This window comes from Protopterus annectens, chromosome 1.part1 (genome assembly GCF_019279795.1).
Source record: "Protopterus annectens isolate FY-2018-M chromosome 1.part1, PAN1.0, whole genome shotgun sequence".
NCBI lineage: Eukaryota > Metazoa > Chordata > Ceratodontiformes > Protopteridae > Protopterus > Protopterus annectens.
This window is the reverse complement of record NC_056726.1, coordinates 724,983,060-725,006,286: the sequence shown is the minus strand read 5'-3', so window position 1 is coordinate 725,006,286 and position 23,227 is coordinate 724,983,060. Positions and strand designations below refer to the sequence as shown.

The following is a 23,227-nucleotide window of genomic DNA, read 5'->3' as shown; positions in this document are numbered from 1 at the left end:
AATCTGGAGCAAGACAGTAAGTGAGACAATGTGATTAGGAGTAAGTACAGATGTCCCCCTCTACATTTGTCAGTGAATCTAAATGCCTGAATACAGGGAATGAAATCACTACAATGGAATCCAGTTTCGATAATTACATAAATCCTGATATCTCCAAGGATAAAGAAGGACTCAAATGCAGAGATTGTTGCTTAGACTTCTGGGATTCAGTAATGCTACATTGATATTATCTGGATTGGATTTGTTGTGATATCCATCAGGAGAACTCTGCCTAAAAAAGCACTACTGGGGGTATCAACATTTCTGCCAATATGCGAAAGTAAAGAGACCTGTTGAGGCTAATTACTTTATCCCTGGATTTAGGCATCTTTCTTGGTGTATGTAAAATGCTGTTCTGTGCAAGGGCCTTACCTTCTTTGAAGATATGAGCAAAGAGCTCAACAATGTGTCTCTCTCTCACTCTCTCTCTCTTTGCATCACTCCCAGGATGGAACACCTAAGGTCATTCACCCTCACAAAGGCAACTCAAGGTCATAATTGTATCTGAGGCAACACAGCAACTTGAGAGTGCCAGAAATATCTCTGATCCTTGAAGCAGTGAGGCAGCTCTCACCCTATATCCGCTGTCAGCCTGGCTTCATGAGTGTTGGAGCTGTAAGCCTTACAATGGAGTCACAGAGTTTGATTCCTGTCATCTCCATTTGCATAGTGTGCGACTCTTGAGAAAGGCCCTTCATAAGACAGTGCTTACCTTATTAAAAATGTGGTAGTCAGCAAACAAAAAAAAATAAGGTATTTCTGTGACGTGATGCAAGCTTGTGGAACCTTATGGGTACAGACTTGTAATACAGGTGACTCCCTATAACAGTAGGTGTCCGTGTGATGTTAACATTTTTGCTACATGATTGAGGTAAGCTAGTAGAATGTCTAGGAGGATATTAGGCAACGATTTCTTTTGCTACCTCAGCACGTGTAGGAGTAATGCTGTAGTGCTGTTTACTGACCATCGGTTGGACAGAGAGACTAGACTCCTTACCCAGCAGTACTAAGCAACAAGTAACCAATGTTCCACAATTCTTAGATTTTAGAAGCAAGAACGCCCTGGACCAGACTGTAAATGAATGTACTAGACAGCAGAATACATATGACCTAGTCATAAAGTTAGCTTCTGCATGTACCACCCTGAAGGGATTCCCCTCATTGGTTAAGTCAGACCACAACCTAGTAACGTTCTCTATCAAAACTTTTAAATATCTAAACAAATATCACTAGAGTTCAGTACTTTATATATGCAAACCTCCTAATACACTATGATGAAGTATATACATTAGAGTATAGAAGTATTACTCACAATGTTGATAATAAGAGTTATGGGAAAAAGTTCAACTCACACCTAAAACAAATGTACCAGATTTGCAGTTCCTCCCAACTCCAAGCCAATGGGAAGATTTAAAAACAAAAATGCTCACTGGTCTCCTAGCATAAATTAACTATGTAACAGAAGGAAGAAACTTACAAGTAAATGACCCCCCCTTCAAACTAAGGAGAACATCAAACAGCTATACAAGAAGCTAAAAAGGAACACAAGAAAAATTAAAGCATCCCACAGACTCGGTCTAACTACAGAAGCCAGAGCCAACCACAAATTCTTCTTTAGTTAAGACAGAAAAATAAGAACTAATACCCAACATTGTTATGAGCTTATTCATAATGGAACTACTCACATCCAGTGGATATCATTAATATGTCCACACCCCACCACCATCTCCAACTAAGGAAACCACAGTAAAAAACTTTTCTAAAGCAAACTTTACCTTACTTAAGACAGAGGTGGCAAGTTTCACAGCCCCCACGCTAAAGGATAATGCTGCCCAAGATGCAGATACCTATACAAAGGCACTCTATCTCTATGAGCACCTACAAGGATACATGGATCGTGTCATCCCTAGCAATACCAAGACTCACTCCTCTAAGAGAAGGAAACCAGTTTGGTGGACCCCTGCAATAAACAGGCTCTACAATAGAAGGAGGACACTAGTTAAAAAAAAAAGCAAATCCCAAGAAGGAAAGACATCCCTGATCAGTATCAAAACTGAGGTCCCTCATGAAATCATCCAAGACTAACTTCGAAAGAAAAATAGCCAAGAATTCAAAAGATAACCACATAGCCTTCTTTAACTATGTTAAGAATCTAAGTGGCAACTCGCAGATATGCACTGAACTAGTGCAAAATAACACAAAATATACTGAACCTACTGATATTGCTAACATCCTGGCAGATAGATTCAGTGCAAACTTCACCCCCCTCTCACCTCCAAAAGGACCCAAAACAATACCGGAAAAGTGTAGTGTCCCAAACATCACAGACGCACAGGTGAAAACGGCCCTTTCAAAAGCCAAAAACACAGCATCAACGGGACCAGATGGTGACCCGTGCTGCGTCTTGCACGAACTACAGAACAAACTACCCCCCCCACACACACACACACACACACTGTTCAGCCTCAGCTTCTCCACAGGCTACGTGCCCATAGAATGGCACAGAGCAATGGTTATTCCTCTCCACAAAGTAGGGGCCAAAACTGACCCTGGTAAATATAGCCCCATAAGCCTGACTAGCCTGGTCTGCAAGGCTATGGAGCGCATCATCATGGAACTCATTAACAAAGACATTGGGAACCTCCAAACACTTGACCCAACCCAGTTCGGCTTTAAGGGCAGATCATGCCTACTAAACCTGGTTGACTTCAAGACAGTCACCAAGGTCATTGACGAGGGAAAGGTGGTTCACACAGCCTACCTTGACCTCGCCAAGGCTTTTGACACCATTCCCCACTCGGGTATCACAGAAAAACTCACCAGCCTGAACATAAACCCCTATGTCACTAGATGGGTTGCCAACCGGTTTACAGACAGAACTCACACGGTAAGAACAGCAGGCTCCAGGTCAGACTCTAAACCAGTCACAAGTGGTGTCCCGCGAGGCTCAGTCCTGGGACCCCTACTGTTCGGCATATACTTCTCAGAAGTACAGGCAAACACGGACATCCTCCAAAAGAGCCTTACTGAGACGGACACCTGGTGTCAAAGTCATGGCCTCAAGCTAAATGCCAAAAAATGCATAGTCATCCCATTTGGGAAAAACAAAACACCCACGAATTACCACATAGGTGGCAGCCCCCTTAATACAGAAGAGGTAATAAGAGATCTGGGGACCCAGGTAGATAGTAATCTTTCCTTTGACAATCATATTGCCAAAGTAGTTAGGAAATCCTTTTATGTGGCCCATCTAATTACTAAAGGGTTTGCATCTAGAAACAAAGAGGTTATAGTGCCCCTCTACTCTTCACTCATTAGACCCATCATACAATACAATGCCCCATTTGGGATGTACTTCACAAGGCACTTCCAAACAGCTGGAAAGACCACAAAAGTACCTCACCAAGAGGATTACTGGTCTCAAACATATGTCCTATGCAGCCCGACTGAAAAAACTCCGGCTGTACTCAGTGGCATATCGCTTACTCAGAGGTGATCTCTCCCTGACTTACAAAGCTATGTCCAAGAATTGATGGACATGCTCCACCTAAAGAAATCCAAGTCACTGCGAGCCACACACTCTAGTGAGCTATACCTCGCCACAGCAATAAATAGAACATGCTAGAGGGATAGATTCCTGTTACAGAGACTCCCCTATGCTTTGGAACAAAATTCTAAATTACATCAGGCAGAGCCTCTCACTAACACTCTTCAAGAGAAACCTTGATGAGTGGATGGGTAACAGAAAATACACCCCTGGGATCACCTCATTGGCTCTGCTTGACAGTGGATCAGTTAATTAATCAATGGGGTGGCGAAAGCAGACACTCTGGCTAAACATATAACTGTCCTCGGGCAGATAGCCTAGTACCTACCTATGAACCTATAATGGCTAATAAATTTAGTGCAAATTTCACCCCGATACAGTTATTACAAACCACCTATTCCTGATGGAATTATGTCACCTATCACCACAACAGAGTATATACCGAAGATACTCTCTAAAATGAAGGATACTTCAATCGTGGGGCCTGACAACATAAATGGTTTAATTAATAGCACTGAAGAAATACTGATTAAGTCTACTAATAGCACTGATTGACACACTCCTCAAATTTTTCAACCTAAGCCTATCAACTGGCTTTGTCCCACAGGAGGGGTGCATAGCTGTTGTAATGCTACTCCACAGGGATGACCCTACTTTGGATCCTGGGAATTACAGCCACATCAACCTAATAAGTTTTATATTCCAAGCCATAGAACATATTATTATGGCCCTAATTAACCCATCATCATCATTAGCCCCTTTTTCCCCTTTTTCTACATGGGATTGGAGTGTTGTCTTAACTGTCATCATCTCTCTCTCGATTCAATGCCACACTCCTGCCTTCTTCGACACTCATGCCTGACTGTCACTGATTTCTTTCACACAATCCAGCCACCTCTTTGCTGGATGTCCTCATTTCCTTTTACCTTCTTTCTGCCTGTTCCAAATCTTCTTCAACAGACTGTATTATCTGCACATGTTCAAACCACCATAATCTGCCCTCTTTGATCTTTTCTAAAATTGGAACTACTTTGGCTTCTGCCTTTAATTCCTCATTTCTTTGTCTGTCCTACAGTGTGCATCCTAACACCCTTTTCAGGCACTTCATTTCCATCACCTCTAATTTCTTCATCTGCTCTGCCTTTAATGCCCAGGATTCTGTACAATACAGTAGCACTGACCACACCACTGCCTTGTACACCTTACTTTTCAGCTTCTTTGGCATTCTTCTGTCAGACTACACCCGAGACTCTATGCCAGTGGGCTGCAGCCCCTCTGATTCCAGCTTTCACCTCTTCATTCAGACGTCCCTTCTCCTCAACCACCCCTCCCAGATACTTGAAGCTGTTTACCTGTTCCAATATCTTCCCTTCTATCTCAGTTCTCAGCTTCTTATGATTTCCCCAATTTATTGCCATTACCACTGTCTTACCTGTGCTTAGTTTCATCCCATGTGCCTTCAGTTTTGCGTTCCATTCTTCTATCCTTTGCCAATGTTCTTGCTCAGAGTCTGCCTGTAATGCCATATCATCTGCATACAGCAGCTTTGTTGATCTGTCCTCTCCAGCCTATTTGCTAATGTAATCCATCACCAGTATGAACAGCAGTAGGTTCAGAGCTGAACCCTGGTGCACACTCGCTCCCACGGAGAGCCCCTCTGAGGCCGAACACTGTTCGTACTTGAGTCATTGGGTCCTTGTATATAGCCTGCACTCATCTTCTTTCAGCTGTTCCCGTTAGGGGTCGCCACAGCAGATCACCTGTTTCCATTACTTCCTGTCCTCTGCATCTTGCTCTGTCACACCAACCACCTGCATGTCCTCTCTCACCACATCCATAAACCTTATCTTAGGCCTTCCTCTTTTCCTGTTACCTGGTAGCTTCATCCTTAGCATCTTTTTCCCAATATACTCAGCATCCCTCCTCAGCACATGTATATAGCCTGCACTAATTTTACCAATGTTTCTGGGACTTCGAACCACTGCAGTACTGCCCAAATCAGCTTTCTTGGGACCTTATCATATGCTTTCTCCAAGTCTAGGAATGCCCAGTTGGAGACTTTCCTCATTTCTACCTTCTCAACTATCTGTTTCACTGCAAACGTCTGGTCAGTTGTGCTGCATCCAGATCTGAATCCAAATTGCTCATTACCCACCTTACTTTCTACTACTCTGTGTATACATTTATCAATCACTCTCTCTGGAACTTTCATGCAATTTGATAGGAGTTCGATGCCTCTGTACTGCCCACAGTTGTGGATGTCCCCCTTTGTTCTTGTACATTGGCACATGTATGCTTATCTTCCAGTCATCTGGGATATGCCTTTATTTCCACACTGCTATGACTACTCTCAGGAGCCATTTCTCACCTATCTCACCCAGCATCTTTATCATATCTGCTTTGACCTCATCTGTGCTACTGCTTTCCCCAACTTCATTTTCCTTAGTACTATCCTTACTTCTTCTAGGGTGGGCTCCTCCTCTTCTCCTCTCATTGTAGACTGTTTCTGGATCAGTACAGCTTCTGTGGGTGGTTTCTTCATTCAAAAACTGCTGGAAATATTCCTTCCATCTGCCTTTGATGTCCTGTGGATTGGTGAGCAGGTTGTTACTGGCATCTTTTATGAAGGATGTCCATTTTCTTTATCTTTCTGTCTTTGCCTTGCAACCTAGTATAGTTTCTTTTTACCACCTACTGAGTCAGTTTCCAGAAGCTGGTAGAGTGCCTCCAATGCCCTATTCTTTGCTATTGCAACTCCTTTCTTAGGTTCCTAGGTTCATCGGTAGGTACTAGGCTATCAGCCCTGGGGCCTATACAAGCCCAGCCAAAAAGGTACCCTGGCTTTTGCCACCCAAGAAAATTATTTTCCTGTGCCACTGTCGAGCAGAGCCACAGAAGTGATCCCCGGGGTGAATTTCCTATTTCTCATCCAATCATCAAGATTTTTCTTGAAGAGTGCTAATGAGGAGCTTTGTTTGATATAGATAGGTAGTTTATTCCAGTGTATGGGAAGTCTCTGGGACAGGAATCTATCCCTCTGGCATGTTCTGTTTATTGTGGTGACAAGGTTTAGGTCCCTAGAGCATGTAGCTCAGAGGAATTGGGATTTCTTTAAGTGGAGCAAGTCCAACAGCTCTGGGTTTGACAAAGCTTTGTATGTTAGGCAGAGATCACCTCTGAGTAGGCAAAATGTGACAGAGTAAAGCTGGAGTTTTTTGAGATGGTCTGCGTAGAGCATCTGTTTGAGGCCAGTAATCCTCTTTGTGAGGTATTTCTGTGGCCTTTCCAGTTGTTGTAGATGTCTTGTCCTTAGCTTCTTTGTTAGTCAACCAGTATTCCATCCTAGCCTTGTTGGTCTTTTCTATCTCCCACTTTTTCCTGCACTCCTTTCTTTTGATGACTTCCTAGACTTCTGCATTCCACCCCCAGCTTTCCTTATGTACCTTATTTCCATATCTGGCACAGCCACATATCTGTTCTATAGTCTTCACACATGCTGTTTTGAGGTGCTGCCATTCTTTTTCAACTCCACCTATGTCTTCCATTTCTTGGAGTGCTAGGGCCCTCAAGTAATTCCTTGAACTGTTGTGCTTTCTCTCCTGTCAACTTCCAGATCTTCAGACTGGTCTCAGTTCACATTAGAGCCTTCTCTGACCACTTGTAGCTGATAGTGGCAAACATTGGTTTATGCTGTGAGAGGACTGTTTCACTGGGGATGACTTTGCAATCACTGATTCTACCCTGGTGTCCTTGCCCTTTCCTTACAAGGAGGAAGCCAACCTGAGTCGCATGTTGGCCACTCCTGTATGTGATCTTGTGACCGTCTCTCTTTCTGAACAGTGTTGGCTACTATCAAGCCATTTGCCACACAGAAGTCTAAAATGGGCTTTCTTTCTTTATTTATGTTGCCCAACCCATGTCACCCAGGCTGTCCTCATTCAAGTCACCCATTATCACTACCAATTCCTGTTGTCCTGCTTTATCTAGTAGGTCCGGCAACTGCTGCTTGGATGCACTCTTTTCCTCACTATCACAACCCTGCTGTGGGATATAGACTGAGATTATGAAAACTGCCCTATCATTACAATGAAGTCTGATTGCCATGAGTCTGTCACTAATTTTGATGATATCCCTCACTGCTTTCTGAAACCTCTCTCACACACCACAATTTCCACAGCATTTCTAGCCTGTACCCCTCCTGAGTAGTAGACTCTGGATCCCAAGCCAAGTGGCTTTGCTGCACTGAACTTCCATCTTTTCTCTTGGATACATAGGATGTCCAGCCTCCTCCATATCATGTCATCCCTCTTCCAAGCTGCGACCTGTCAGTGAACCTACATTAAGTACAGCAATTCTCAGTTCATGTTTGGCAAGTTGATTCATTTTACGTCCAGCTTTTGCTCAACAGATCTATTCCAGGTAACCCTGGCTGGACAACTAGACACCAGCTGGCCAGTAGCTTACTGACCCAGGGCTGCTGAGCTTTTATGGCAGGCACACACTGGCCAACAGAGACACATACATCCCTCCCACCTTTAGCATGAGTCCCTGGAGTAGGCTGGGTCCTCAACCCACTTATCACCGATAACTTACCATGTCCATTTTGGCGACATTAGTAAACACGACCGAATCACCTAGAGCTTATTCTACACCACTGAGTGGCTAGCCCTGCTCTAGTTAACTATTTATCAGAGATGAACACAAGCAGTTTGGGTTTGTCAAAGGTAGAGTCTATCTAATGAATCCTGCAAATTTATTCGAGAGGTTTACTCAGGCTGTTGACTTTGGGCAAGCCATCCATACAACATACCATGACCTTGTTAAGGCATTCAATATCATACCACATGCAAATGTAATAAATTGAATGAACTCCAACCAACTATTACGTTGTTAGGTGGATAGTTAACTGGCTTAGAGCTACTACTCGCAGTGTAAGAATAGGGGACCCATCTTTGGAGAATATGAAAGTGACCAGTGGAGTCCCACAGGGATCAGTTTTTGGGACCTCTGCTGTTCGTTTTCTACTTCTCTGATTTCCAGTTATCAAATGAGGATCTCTGTGAGCAGTTCGCAGATAACTGTATGCTAGGAGCCATTATCACGTCACACTCTCACATACATGCACTCCAGTAGGTGCTTGCACTTGTGAATAGCTGGTGTACTAAAACGTACTCAAGCTGAACACCAAAAAATGCAACATAGTAGCATTTGGTAAACAATCCTTAGCTCCTACTTACAGCATAGAAAACACACCAGTTCAAAATAAAAATGGTGTTTGAGAACTAGGTACATGGGTGGGTAGCTCGTTTATGTCTGATCATCAAGATGCAACAGTGTTTAGGAAATTCTTTTACCTTGCACAGCACATAGCTAAAGGTATAATTTCCAGACCTACAGAAGATCTCATTCTCCTTGTACTCTGCATTGATTAGACCAATCATTGAGTATAATGCCCATTTGGGATGCACTATACTAAGAATATCAATGATTTGTAACTAAAAAGATCAGGGGCTTAAAAAACAAACTACCAAGAATGATTGTAGGTTTTGTCCCTTTCATATGGATCCTTACGAGTGACTTGTGATTTGCTTACAGGCTACAAAGGATCCATTAGCCCAAGAATTCCAATACCTCAATAAATCAAACAGACCAGCTAACATTAGGGTCAGTAAGCTAAATCTTCACCAACAAATAAACAAGACAAGGAAGACTGATAGATTTGTCACGCAGTGCCTACACCTTTTCAGGAACAAACTCTCTCTCCAAATGAAGCGGTGTGATACACTGTGTTTAAGATGGACTTGACCTAACTGGATGGGCATTCACAAATTCATCCTTGATATGACTGGCCTGCCCCTGCTGGAAATAAGAGGCAAGGCTTAAGTGTGCTATTGGCAGAACAGAAATGACCTTATGGCTCAGTTTCCTTACAACTCCTACAATTCTATGGTCCTACGATCTGTTTAATTGTTATGCCAATCTAATACTGTTATTTACTTCTCTAGAGAGTGTGCATTTATTCTTCATATTTAATTGCATCTGGATTGTGACTGTAAAACTTAAATACATAAATAGCCTTCCAATTTCCCTACATATTGGGTATGTTACAAGTCCTGCTTAACCAAATAGCTTATTCTGTCCATAAATGATGCAGGATGCATTTTTAAATTCAGTTCCCTGTTTCCAGTCTGACCCTACAGAAAGGCTGTTCAAATTATCAACTAACCTTTCTATGTAGTGTATATTGCCATATTCTGTTAAATAACTTACCTTGTAACATCAAACTTGGGCCTCTTTTCAGGCATCTTTCTTTGAAATAAAACTCACTTTTACTGTATGAGTTTCTACACGGCAAAGGTTTTATCATGCCCCCCCTCCCCGCCCGCAAACACATGCACACCTTTCTTCAGAGATACGTCGGGCTTATCACTCTTTATGTAGCTTCTGACACAAACTGTTTAATCTTATTACTACTCTTCTCTGACACTGTTTCCAAAACTATAAAACAGTCCAGACCAAATGTTAACAGTTTTATTTACATATTACTAATAATGCCAGTTTTTAGCAGTGATACATCTTTCTATGATGACCTCCAGCAGAATATTACAAAAAAGCTAAAAAGAATGATGATCTCACCTGCTCTGGAGTAAAGTCCCTCTGGGCCTGACCAAGCATCTCATAGCCCACCATGAATTTACGCACTGTGGCAGAACGGAGCAGGGGTGGGTAATAATGAGCATGGAGCTGCCAGTGGCTGCAGTCTTCTGTCAATTGGGGACCTGTAGGAGCACCTATGGGAAAAAATAATAATTTTTCAACTTTTACAAACATTAGACACACAAGCAAGGAATGGTCTGCAGAGGGTATGCTTACATTTGTGGTCCTAGGTATTTGTCAGTATATATAATCTGGACTTTGCAATTTATTCAGTAAAAGAACATGTGTGTCCAAAATCTGCTACAGTTGTTTACTGCTACTTTCTGCTGTCAGATTCTTGAAAGAGCATACAAAATCTCTCAGTCATATAGAATGGCTTCTTGTGTAATGTTTTCCTCTGTAATGTCCTTCATCCACCCCCTTCTTCACTTGCATTTGTTTATTCTTTTCTCCAACTTCTGCCCCTCAGAAGGTAAAACCTGAAGTAATTTTTCTCAGAAGACTTGGGAATAAAACGTGCATAATTTTATTTACTACACTTAAACTGATTTTTCTTCTTACATCCTTGTTCTTCCGCGGTGGTGCAGCGGTAGCGTTGTTGCCTCACAGCAAGAGGTTCTCCCGTTCAATTATCAGCTGGAGTGCGGGGAGTGCCTTCTGTGTGGAGTCTGCATGTCCTCCCCGTGGTTGGGGGGGCGTTCAAAAGACATGCGTAAATGGGTGTGCCTTCACTGAAGGTTGAACGTCAAGCTGGCACCTCGGCGTTCGTGAAAATCTACTGCCAATCATTAGCAGACCGAAGTTCCGCTGTTGCGACCCCTAACCGGGAAAAGCTGAAAGACAACAACAAGATCCTTGTTCCGGTGTGAATTTACAAGCTTGAACACAACAGTACTCCAGAAAGTTGCTAGTTTGTGCTACTGTGTCAGCAATAGGCCTTTCCTTCTCATGGCTCTGTCTCCTCATGAGAAGATGGGAAATGTATAGCAGCACAGTGTGAGTCAGCAGTGTTGTCACTCACTGCAAATTAGTATAACCCAGTCACTAACAGTTAAACTACTGAAATTCCACGGAAGACTATTATTTACAGCTCCTGTCCTAAAATGGTGCTCAGTAAGCAGAACTGTGCAACACTGAGAGTTGTCTTTGCAGTATGGAATCAAGTCATCATACTAATATGTAGCATTCTCAAAGTGTATAATATGGTATCTACTTCTCTGAAGTACAGGCTAACCCAGAAGGCTGCAAACTAGGAGCCATAGTCAAGTCCCCAAATGATGTGGACATCCTACAGAAGGGCCTCACTGAGACAGATGCCTGGTGTCAGAGCCATGGCCTCAAGCTCAATGTCAAAAAGTGCAGTGTCAACCCTTTGGTAAAAACTCTGCACCCATGAACTACAACATAAGCAGCAATCTACTTAACACCAAATGCATGATAAGAGACCTTGGGACCCAGGTGAACAGTAGTCTCTCCTTTGATAGTCACATAGCCACAGTAGTCAGGAAGTCCTTCTACGTGGCACACCTCATCATAAAAGGGTTCTCCATCCAGGAAAAAAAAAGAGGTCATTGTTCCCCTCTACTCGTCATTCAGACCCATTATAGAGTACAATGCCCCTTTTGGAATGCACCTCACAAGACATCTGCAGCAGCTGGAAAGGCCACAGAAGTACCTCACAAAGAGGATTACTGGCCTCAAACAAATGCCTTACACTGACCGCCTCAAAAAACTCCAGCTTTACTCTGTAGCATATCGCCTACTCTGAGGTGATCTCTGCCTAACATATAAAGCTATGTCAAACCCAGAGCTGTTGGACATGCTACACCTAAAGAAATCCCAACATCTCCAAGCTACACATGCTAGGGACATAAACCTTGTCACCACAATAAACAGGACATGCTGGAGGGATAGATTCCTGTCCCAGAGACTTCCTATACTCTGGAACAAGCTACCCATCTATGTCAAGCAAAGTTCTTCATTAGCACTCTTCAAGAAAAATCTTGATGAGTGGATGGAAAATAGGAAATACACCCCGGGGATCACTTCTGTGTCTCTGCTCGACAGTGGCAGAGGAAAATAACTTTCCTGGGTGGCATAAGCCATGGAACCTTGCTGGCTAAGCTTACGTAAGCCCTTGGGTCGATAGCCTAGTACCTACCTATGAACCTACGAGGGCTACAGGACATGCAACCTCCTGCAAGGGATATGGAGGTTTCTTCCCACTACTATACAGATTTTCTTTTAGTTGCATTTTTTTGACTAACTTGCTGTTCATTCAAGTCTTTACGGTATTAATTTTCACTCTTTTTTTTTGGTTACTTTATTTTCAAACATGCTACGTCTGATGAACTGTACACTACACACCCTGTGCTATGCCTCCCAACACTGCTTTGTCTATAAGATAAGAAAGTACAGTTGTGTAAGATCTTACCATAACAGTATTCTTTACTCTTTGGACATCTTGCTGAGGGGAGCTGAATGTCTGGTCAGCATACCAAAGCCTTTACACTTTCTAGGTATCTTACATCAGATGTATGCCCCATGTGCAAGTTGTAAGGTACATATGTGATGTACAGATGCCTAATCCTCAGAACTGAAGTTCCCCAGAAGAACCAGAACAGACCCTGAGAAAAGCAATAACATGTACATCCGAAAAGGTAAGAAGAAAAAAGGATGCAAGATGGTCTCCTCAGCCAGAAGGCAACAGAAAGTAATAGGAGCAGAAAAATGGGACAGAATATTGCAGTAGTGAGAAGTAGGACATCTATGATTATGGTAAGATCTTACGCAACTGTACCAAGTCCTTCCTAATCACTGTTGCACTATTCTTTACTCTTGGGAGAGTACAAAAGCTACTGGAAAAGTATGGGAGGAGGATGGCACAGAAGAACCCACCAAAAACCAATGAAGGATGGCCTGGCAAAACCTACTCTGGCTCTGGAAATGACAACCAACTTGTAATGTTTGCTAAAAATGTAAACAGAAGACCAAGCATCAGCTTCAAAGATAAATCTAGTATCCAGACCCTTGAAAAAAACACCTGAAGTGTCCATTGCCCTGGTAGAATGCGCACAAACAGAAGGGTAAAGTTGCTTGCTATGAAAAGAATAGCAAAAAGAAAGGGCCTTCGAAATCCAGTAAGAGATGGTTTGCTTAGATAACACAAAACCCAATTTACTGGCATGAAAGGAAACAAACATCTGCTCAGATTTCCTGATATGTTTTTTTCTTGTCCAAGAAATATCTGAGCTATGTAAATCCAAGGTGTGAAGAACTCTCTCACTAGGATTCTGTGTTGAATGGAAAAAAAGAAGGAAGATAAATGGACTAATTGAATGACAAATCATTAACCACCTCGTGCATAAAAGAAGGATTAGTGAAAAGAGACTCTCTCCCTGTGAAAAACTCAAAAAGGTGGAACACCCATGAGTGCTTAAGTTTAGCGACCCTCTTGGCAGACGTAATAGCCACCATCAATTGAGTCTTCCAAGAAAAATGTTCTAGGCAAGAAGAAGAAACTGCAAGCTCAAAAGTGGACTGGGTCAACTTCTAATGAACCAAATTAAGGTCCCAAGAAGGAATAATAGCTTTCTTGGAGGCTAAACATGAAAGACACCTTTTATAAATTGTTTGACTTCAAAAATTTTCTAGCCAAAAGTGGACTCAGAAGCAAACAAGTGGAAATGGCTGACAAATGAACTTTAAAAGATGAATATGCCATACCAGAATTGAGCAACTCACACAAACAAGAAGGGATGATAGGAACACCCACAGAAAAAGGATTCAGGATATGCTTAAGACACCAAACAGAAAATCTCTTCTATTTATTCACATATGGTTTTCTAGCAGTGGGTTTTCTGGCCTCCTGCAAAATCCAAAGCACATCCTCAGAAAAATGGTACCTATAATGTGTCAGAACTATCACCCAAAGTGTCAATTGAAGGGTGGACAAATGAGGGTGAATGAGAGATCCCTTGTCTTGTGTGTGTAGATCTATCCTGTGAGGTAACTTGTGATGACAGACCCTGTCCAGAAGAAATAGAAAGGAGAACTAGCTCTGTCTTAGCCAAAAAGGAATCACCATCAAGATTTTGGGCATATCCTACATGATCTTGTGCAGGACCTTTGGTAGCACAGGAAGAGGGGTTATAGGCATACAAAAACATCTTATTCCAAGAAAAAGATGTGGCATCCACTTCCAGACAAGAGGACTTGGCACTCCTGAACAGAAATGGGAAAGTTATCGGTTTAGAGGGTGCAGATCAATATGTGTGCATATACCTTTAAGAAGCTATCCAAGGGCTTGCACGAGTGTATAAATGCTGAGCAAGTGTGAGCCTGACTGCCATTTTGTAGTTAGCTGTTGAGTTGTGAACATGTATGTATGTAAGCGCTGTCTGTTAGTTTGTTCGTATATAAAGATCTTGCTATCCATTCGGATGTGTTTCTATGTATTAAAGCATCTAACAAAACCCCAAGCCTTCTTACTACTTGTGTTAGAGATGAACGAGACATGGTGCCAGAAGTTGCATATCTAAAGGACATCAAATCAGAACTGGCACATCTAAAAGGGCCTGAAGTCAGAATTGGCATACCAAAGGGACACTATTTATTTTTATTTATTTTACATTTGTTGACCGGGCTAGTCTAGCTGGACATATATCCAAAATACAGAATGGTACAATGGTAAGCATGAGTAAGACTAAAAAACAGACTAGCCAACTCAAGACCATAATTAACAAATATAAATGAAACAGCTGGTTAAAAACAGAGATTTCAGGTATGCAGGATAGAAAAGGGAAGTAAGAGTAATAAAAGTGCAGATTAGGAGCCCCCAAATGGCATAATATGAAGAAGAAAGAAAGAATAGGTAAAATTTATAGAGGATTCAAACTAAGGAAGTAGCTGGTATCAGTAAGTGTGGCATTTAGAGGCAACAATCAGAAGTTAGGAGGAAGGGGAAGTGTTTTCAGTCAGGATTAGCACAGGGACATAGCCAGTGGGTTTTAGGTGGGAGTTGGTTCCAGATTTTAATTTGAAAATAATGACTCACCAGCTTTATTGTAAGATTTAGTCGAGGCTACTAGTAGTTTATTAGCAGATCGGAGTGTGGCTAGGTTTTTATAAGGGGTAATCAGTTTTGTCAGGCTAGGGGTAGCATCTGGGTAGTAAAGGGACTTATGAATGATAGTTAGTTGTTGATAGAGTAGGAGGCTATTAAGTTCTAACCAATCAAGTTGCCTGAGGTTGAGACAGTGGTGAGTTCTAAAGGGCGTAGCCGTAATGAATCTAGTTATACTGTTGTAACAGGAAGAGAGTTTGGTAATGTTATTTTTTGATAATTTAGTATATATGGCAGAGGCATAGAAAAGAGTGGAGATCAGGTGGGTTTGGGCAATGGTTTTTCTAGCTGCTGGGGTAAGAAAGGGTTTAATTCTGTAAAGAGTACCTATTTTTTTTGTTAACTGATTTGATGGTGTTGTCAATATGGTGATCAAAATTAAGACGGTTATCAATAGTAATACCTAATAGGCGAGTGGTCATGTCTGGGTTAATACAGGTGGTATTATTAGAGGAGATAGAGAAGAAAGGTGTGGAAGATTTGAGAGTGGGAGAAAAGAGAAGAAGTTTTGTTTTCTTGGGATTTAGAAGGAGGGAATGTTCCATAAACCAATTTTCAACTTTATGGAAAACTGTTTGAGTTAGGGACTGGAGGGAGGAAACATTATTAGCAGCACAGATTAAAGTTGAGTCATCGGCATATTGAATGCAGATGGCAAAAGCACTAAGTTTGAAACAGCTTGGTGAAAATGATTAGAGGCACTTGGATACAGTTGGAGGAATGTACACGAGTGGATCATCCTAAAAAGGGGTAAAACTTTGCAAAACAAGTCAGAAATTAATTTCAGGTATTAAAACTTGCTCAGCACTATTTTGTTTCATATAATATGAAACAGGGCATACAGAACATTCTTAAGAATGTTTGCATAAACAGGTATGTATGTTATTGATAAAAATATTCAAATTACTATGGAAAATGTTTGAAATAAATTGCATAAAACAAAATAAGGGGGAACAACTGCATATTCACAAAGCATGTGTATTTTCATATTAAGCAAAGATATCAGAGTTATCAGGTGTATAAAGTGTTTGCATGTTTGTGCAGTGTTACAGTAAAGCTATTTCACAAAGTACAGCCATTACAAGGCACATTTCACAGAGAACAGCCATTACAGAGCATATTTCGCTAAGTACAGTATTTTAAAGTTTATTGTGCATTTGAATGTTGTTACAAGTTCACAGAACAGTTTGCTCATACATAATTACAAGGGCCATATTTTTAGTGTGTTTGTGTACACTTTGTGGGCATGGCAGATGGATTTCAAAAGGCCAGTGCACTTGTGTTTGACAGTAATATTGCTGAGAATTGGAGTGTTTAAGCAAGAGTATGACATTTTCATACAGGCTGCATTTTCTGATGTACAAAGGCATTTATTCTACTTAATTTAGCTTGGTCAGAAGCCATTGAAAGGGAGTGTTCATTTGTACATACACCTGCTATCTATGCTGGAGAGAATTGTCATATTGTTGTACAGGCCAAGTCAAGGGAAGAACCAGAGTGCTTAAAATGTAAATTTAGACACATGTGTAACCCCCCCAGACAAATGTTACAATGGAAAGGGCACTTATTTTATAAAAAGAATCAAAAGCCTGGTGAAACTTTTGCAGCATATATAATTGACCTGAGAAATAAGGCTAATACATGCAGATTTAGTGACTTAAGGGATGATTCATGTTCATAAAGGACAGACTTCTGTGTGGCATAAAAGATGATGCTGTGAGAAATATTTTGCTTTGTGACAGTGATTTAACTTTGAATAAGGTTACTGAGATTTGTCAGCTATTCGAGCTTACAGGAAAGCACATAAATATGCTTACAAATGACAGCACCTCTAGAAGGCACAGTGATAAAGCTCATGCTGAGAGTATGCCACAAGGCCCCAGCACATGGCAGCTGTAACCCCTGCAGCACTTACTGGTAAACCCCAGAACTTGCTAGCACATTCCAGACTTCACACAATCTCAGTGAACCATAACAGTGAGTCAGCAAACTCAAAACCTGGGCCTCATCCTAGTTTCAATGCCAACTGTCGTAATTGTAGTGGTAATAATGAATCTAAAAGGGAAAAGTCTTTAGGTTTTGGTCAACAATGCCACTAATGTAATAAATGGAATCACTTCAAAAGATTTTGTAAATCAAAAGGTCCGCATTCTTTCATTAAAAGGGAACATTTTAAGAAACAAGTTGATCAGTTAGACTGTAGCAAGCCTACTGTTTATGTTGGTGTGTCAGTGCTTCATGAAACAGTCAATGCAGTTGATTTAAGGGCCAATAATGAAGTATTTTGTACTGTTTGGATAAATGGCAAACCTACAGAGCTCAAAGTTGATACAGGTTCCAAGTGCAATATTATGTTGCAGAAACATTTGCCAGAGCATGTAAAGGTGAAAGGCTTGATTTGGCAAGGTGTGCAAAACAGAGGTGAAGAGATTCAAACCAAAGGCTCAATTGTGCTTTCATGTTATTCTGCTTGAAGAAGCTACAACTTATTATTTTATGTGGTCAAGAGGCATGTCCTGTCATTATTAGGGTCAGAAACAGTTTGAAAATGGGACTGCTTTCATTTAATAAGAAAGTCAACCATGTTAGCTTAAAAGACCACTACTCTAATTTTGTCCAGCACAATATTTCTACCTATGATGATCTTTTCCAAGACAAACTAGGCAAACTTCCACTTGTGTACAACATGAAGTTAGACACAGAGGTCATTTCAGTTATCAGACCAGCATGTAAGGTTCCAATAACCATACAAGACAGAGTCAAAGCAGAGTTAGATAAAATGGTGCGACATGGTGTGATTTTTCCAGTCGCAACTCCAACTAAATGGGTATCTCCCGTGGTGGTAGCTCATAAGAAGAGCTCAGATGACTTCAGAATATGTACTGATCCACAAGATTTGAACAAAGCACTAAAAAGACCTCATTATCCAATGCACACAGTTGAAGAAATTGGAGCTTTAACACTAAATGCCAGTATTTTTTCTGTCTTAGATGCAGAGAGTTCACTTTGGTAAATTCAGCTTGACAAGAAATCATCACTGCTCACTACTTTCAGTACTCTGTTTGGGAGGTACAGACTTGAGAATGCCATTTGGGATACATTCTGCAAGTTAAGTCTTTCAGCGTGCAATGGAGCTAATTTTTTCCAGGTATCCTTGTGTTATCATAGTAGATGGCATACTAGTATGAGGTTGTGATGAAGCCAAACTTGACAGAAACCTCAGAACAGTTCTCGACAGGGCACATCAAGTGAATTTTGAGCTCAACCCACAGAAACGCAAATTTAGGCTACAAGAAGTTCCTTATATTGGTCATTTATTTACGAGTACAGGCCTACAATTAGATCCTTCTAAACAAACAGCCATTTTTGAGATGCCAGATCCAGATAAAGCTCAAGCCTGCAACATTTTCTTGGCATGGCCAACTATCTAGGCAAGTTCATTCCAGACTTGAGCCACCTATCAGAGCCACTCAGAGAGCTGACATTTAAAGATGTATCCTGGTCCTGGTTACAGCAACAAAAAAGAGCATCTGATGTCTTGAAATGGAGAATTACTAGTCCACTAACGCTCAGATACTATGATGTTCACAAACCAGTTACACTTTCTTGTGATGCTTCGAAATTTGGACTTGGTGCAGTGGAAAAGAGGATCAACCTGTTGCCTATGCATCGAGAACTCTTACCCAAACTGAACAGCAGTACGCCCAGATTGAGAAAGAGCATTTGGCAATTGTGACTGCATGTTCCAAGTTCCATGATTATGTTTATGGTAAACTTATCCAGATCGAAATAGACCACCAACCATTAGTCACTATTCTGAGAAAACCAATGCATTCAGCCCCAGCCAGACTGCAACACATGATGCTGAGATTGCAAATGTACAATTTCAATCTTTTCTACAGAAAAGGCAAACTTCTTTATCTTGCTGACACATTATCCAGATCACCCAGAAATACCAAGAAACAGAATGAAAATCAAGGTTTTTATTCGCTTGATGATTTTGAAATCATGGAAGTGAGAAATTTTTCTACCACATGTCTTGATGAGCTGAGAGGTCACACAGCCACTGATCCAGTTTTACAAAGGCTTAACCACTTAATCATGGATGGCCATCAAAGAAATCTAGTTTATCTCGAGAACTGCAACCTTATTTTCCATACAGAGATGAGATTTTGTCTGACAAAGGTATCATTATGAAAGGTCCAAAAGTAATTGTTCCAAAGTCCTTGCAACCTGAGTACATTACTATCTTGCATCATGGTCACCCAGGAACTGAATCTACCAAAAGAAGGGTGAGAGAGAGTATTTTGCTCTTCTATGTACAGGATATTGAGAAAGCACTTTTGTCTTGTTCAGTATGTAATATTACAAAGCCTCATCAAGAGAAGGAACCATTTCAGCTTACCCAGATTCCAGAACTACCATGGTCAACAGTAGCCACTGATATCTTCAAATGGAATGGTCACCATTATTTGGTGTTAGAAGAATCTTACTCCAATTGGGTCAAGATTGACCTACTTCCCAATCTAGTATCTAGTACTGTCACTAACAAGATGAAGCGTCATTTTGCTGTATATGGCAGACAATATAAAGTTACTTCTGACAATGGCATGCAGTTTACAAGCCAACAGTTCAAAAGATTTACTGAAGAATGGGACTTTACTCATGTCACAAGTAGTCCAGAATACCCACAGTCAAAAGGTTTGGCAGAACATGCAGTGCAAAGTGCAACACAGTTACTTGAGAAGTCAAAACAAGATAATACTGATATTTTCCTCTATCTCTTGAATCTCAGAAATATTCCTTGTGATAAACATCTTGATTCACCTGCTCAGAGACTTCTGTCGAGACAAACCAGAACCACATTACCAATCAGTAGTCAATAGTCAAAAACAGCAGATCAGTGAGAAATAATCTGTTGAGGAAATGCCTATCCCAGACCAGCAGACCGCTCAATCCATTACGAAAGGGAGAAGTGGGAATGATGCAAATGTCTAAACGTTATGATCAGATTTGTGTCCTGAAGAATACTGGTCCAGAGCTGAGATCGTACATTGTGGAATTGGAAGGAGCAACATTTAGGCAGAATTGGAAACATTTACTACCGGTATCTGAGCCTATACCACAGCAGCCTGTTAGACCATCTCAGAATGAGTTGTCGGGTGTTCCAATTTCTGAGAAAGTTCTAGAGGATATTCCTGTTCCTAAGATGAATCCAGAAGTTCCTGATAAGAGTTGTGCACTGCAGACTGTCCCCATTGCTAAATTTAGTCCCAAATGTTATGTTATGAGATATGGTAAAATCTCTAAACCCTGTAATACAGTTGAAGCAACTTGGACATGAGCATTGTGTTTTGTTGCCAATGAATATAGTGATACATGCCTAGCTCTAACACTGTTTTGCATAAAGGGCAATCGTTTTAAGATGGAGGATGTAGATTAATATGTGTGTGTATACCAAATGTATAAGTACCGAGCAGGTGCGAGCCTGACTGCCATTTTGTAGTTAGCTGTTAAGATGTGAACATATATGCATGTAAGCTCCGTCTGTTTGTTCGTTCATATTTAAAGATGCTGCTATCCATCCTGATGCATTTCTATGTATTAAAGCATCTAAACAAAACCCCAAACCTTATTATTACTTGTGTTACGGACTAACGTGTGACAGAGGGGATGTAAAAAGATCTACCTGAGGAGTACCTCACCAATATACAATGTCTACAAACACCTCCCCGTGAATCATCATTTTCTGAGGATTCATACTGGACCTGCTCAAAGAGTCTAGCCACCAGACTGTGCTCTGAAAGAATGTAGACTACCTGAAAAATCAAGTGATGGTGGACTGCATATACTCAAGCCTGAAGTGCAAGCCTGCAAAAAAAGTAAGATGTTGTGCATCTTTGTTAATGTACCACATGACTATGGTTTGGTCTGTAAAACCCTTTAGAGGACTGGAACCCAAAAGGAGTAAAAAGCCTGGAGAGATAGAAGTACAGCCCTCATCTCCTTCATGTTGATATGGTCTGTCATTTGTTAATGGGGCCAAAAAACCTAGGACTTTTAGAATGTTGGAAAAGGGTCTCCCAACTGTGATTGGAAGCATCCATGTTTAGCTCCACAGTAGGGAAAGCAATTTGAAGAGGCAGATCTGGATTCAGGGACATTTCTTGAATCTACTCATGGAGCTCAAGCTTGAGGCAAGGTCAGATAGAAACTAGATACGGCAGAGGGTGGCACAGTCATGAGATAACACTGAAATTTCCTCAAATGGAGTTTGGCAAAGGGAAGCATAGAAATGGTGGTTGCCATATACACCTGAGTTTGGAGAAAGTCTCTTGCAAGGCTGGAAGAAGAAGGAGACTAGAAATAAGCAGTCAATGAGAGGACCTTGGGAGGCAGGAAACTAATCAACATTGGAATGAGATGAATTCTGCAACCCAAAAACACTTGATATTGAAAGGTATTCAACACAGATTTTTTGAGACTGAGGGTCAACTCCACACTGCACAGAAGAAACATAGTGAAGTATACATTCTGAAGCAGTAGCTGCTGAGAGGGGGCTTGAGTTAAAAGCTCATCCAAATAAGGGAATATTTGAAGTTCGGAATATTTGAAGTTCCTGAAGTCTGCAGAAGACTATTATAAGACCCAGACATTTGGTAAGGACCTCTGGAGCTGCAGAAAGATCAAAAGGTAATGCAGAGAACTAACAATGAATGGAAGAAACGTAAAACTTTTTTGAAGACAGGGTGAATAGGAATATGGAGGAAAGCATCCTTCATATCCAGAAATACCAGAAAGGCTTGACGCAGCAACAGAGGGAAAATGCCTGAAAATGACAGCCTAAATGAAGGGACCTAGAGAAATCTACCTATCTTTACAATGGCTTTGCCTATGTACTAATCCTGACTAATATTTCCTCCTCAACCACCACCTTCACATACACAAAATATGCATCCATGACAAAACATAAACACACCACTGTGTTGTATTTTTATATTAAGTATAGGTTCATAGGTTCATACTAGGCTATCTGCCCTAGGGCATTTATAAGCCTAGCCAGAGTGTGTGTGGCTTTCACCACCCCTTAGGATGAGAATACTATACCCATTAGTTTGCTGTGTCTCTGTCCAGCAGTGACACAGAGATGATTCCCGGGGTAAACCTACGATCTCCCATCCACTCGTCAAAATTTCTCTTGAACAGAGTCAGTGAGGGGCTCTGCCTCACATGGACTGGGATTCTGTTCCATAGTGTAGGGAGTCTCTGGGTGATGAATCTGTCCCTCCAGCACGTCCTATTTATATCCCTGTTGAGGTTTAAGTCTCTTGCTCTCGTGGCTCTGGTGGATTTGGATTTTTTGAGGTGGAGCATGTCCATTAATTCCGGGTTGGACATGGCCTTGTATGTCAGGCACAGATCACCTCTGAGCAGACGGTATGCGACTGAATAGAGCTGGAGTTTCTTCAGTCAGGCAGCGTATGACATATGTTTGAGCCCCTTTATCCTTTTGGTGAGGAACTTTTGGGGTCTTTCCAACTGCTGCAGGTGACGGGTAAGGTACATTCCGAATGGGGCGTTGTACTCAATCATTGGTCTGATAAGTGAAGAGTACAGGATTACAATGACCTCTCCTGATCTGGATGTGAATCCCTTCATGATCAGGTGGGCAATGTAGAAGGTCTTCCTAACCACTTTGGCAATGTGGGTGTCAAAAGAGAGGTTACTGTCAACTTGGGTCCCCAGGTCCCTGATAACTTCTTCCGTGTTTAAAGGATTACCACCTATGTGGTAATTAGGGGTTACCTTGTTTTTCCCAAAGGGTATGACTATACATTTTTTGGCATTTAGCTTAAGGC

The 23,227-nt window shown here is 41.4% G+C and overlaps 1 protein-coding gene across 1 annotated transcript in view; it reads right to left on the bottom strand.

The window, feature by feature from the left end:
* The window catches only part of GALT (galactose-1-phosphate uridylyltransferase), a 1,193,614-nt gene that overhangs the window by 164,171 nt on the left and 1,006,216 nt on the right, over window positions 1-23,227 (bottom strand). The window contains exon 10 of the mRNA XM_044087230.1: window positions 10,223-10,377. Coding sequence (XP_043943165.1) covers window positions 10,223-10,377 — 155 coding nt within the window. The remainder of the gene's footprint in view (window positions 1-10,222; window positions 10,378-23,227) is intronic.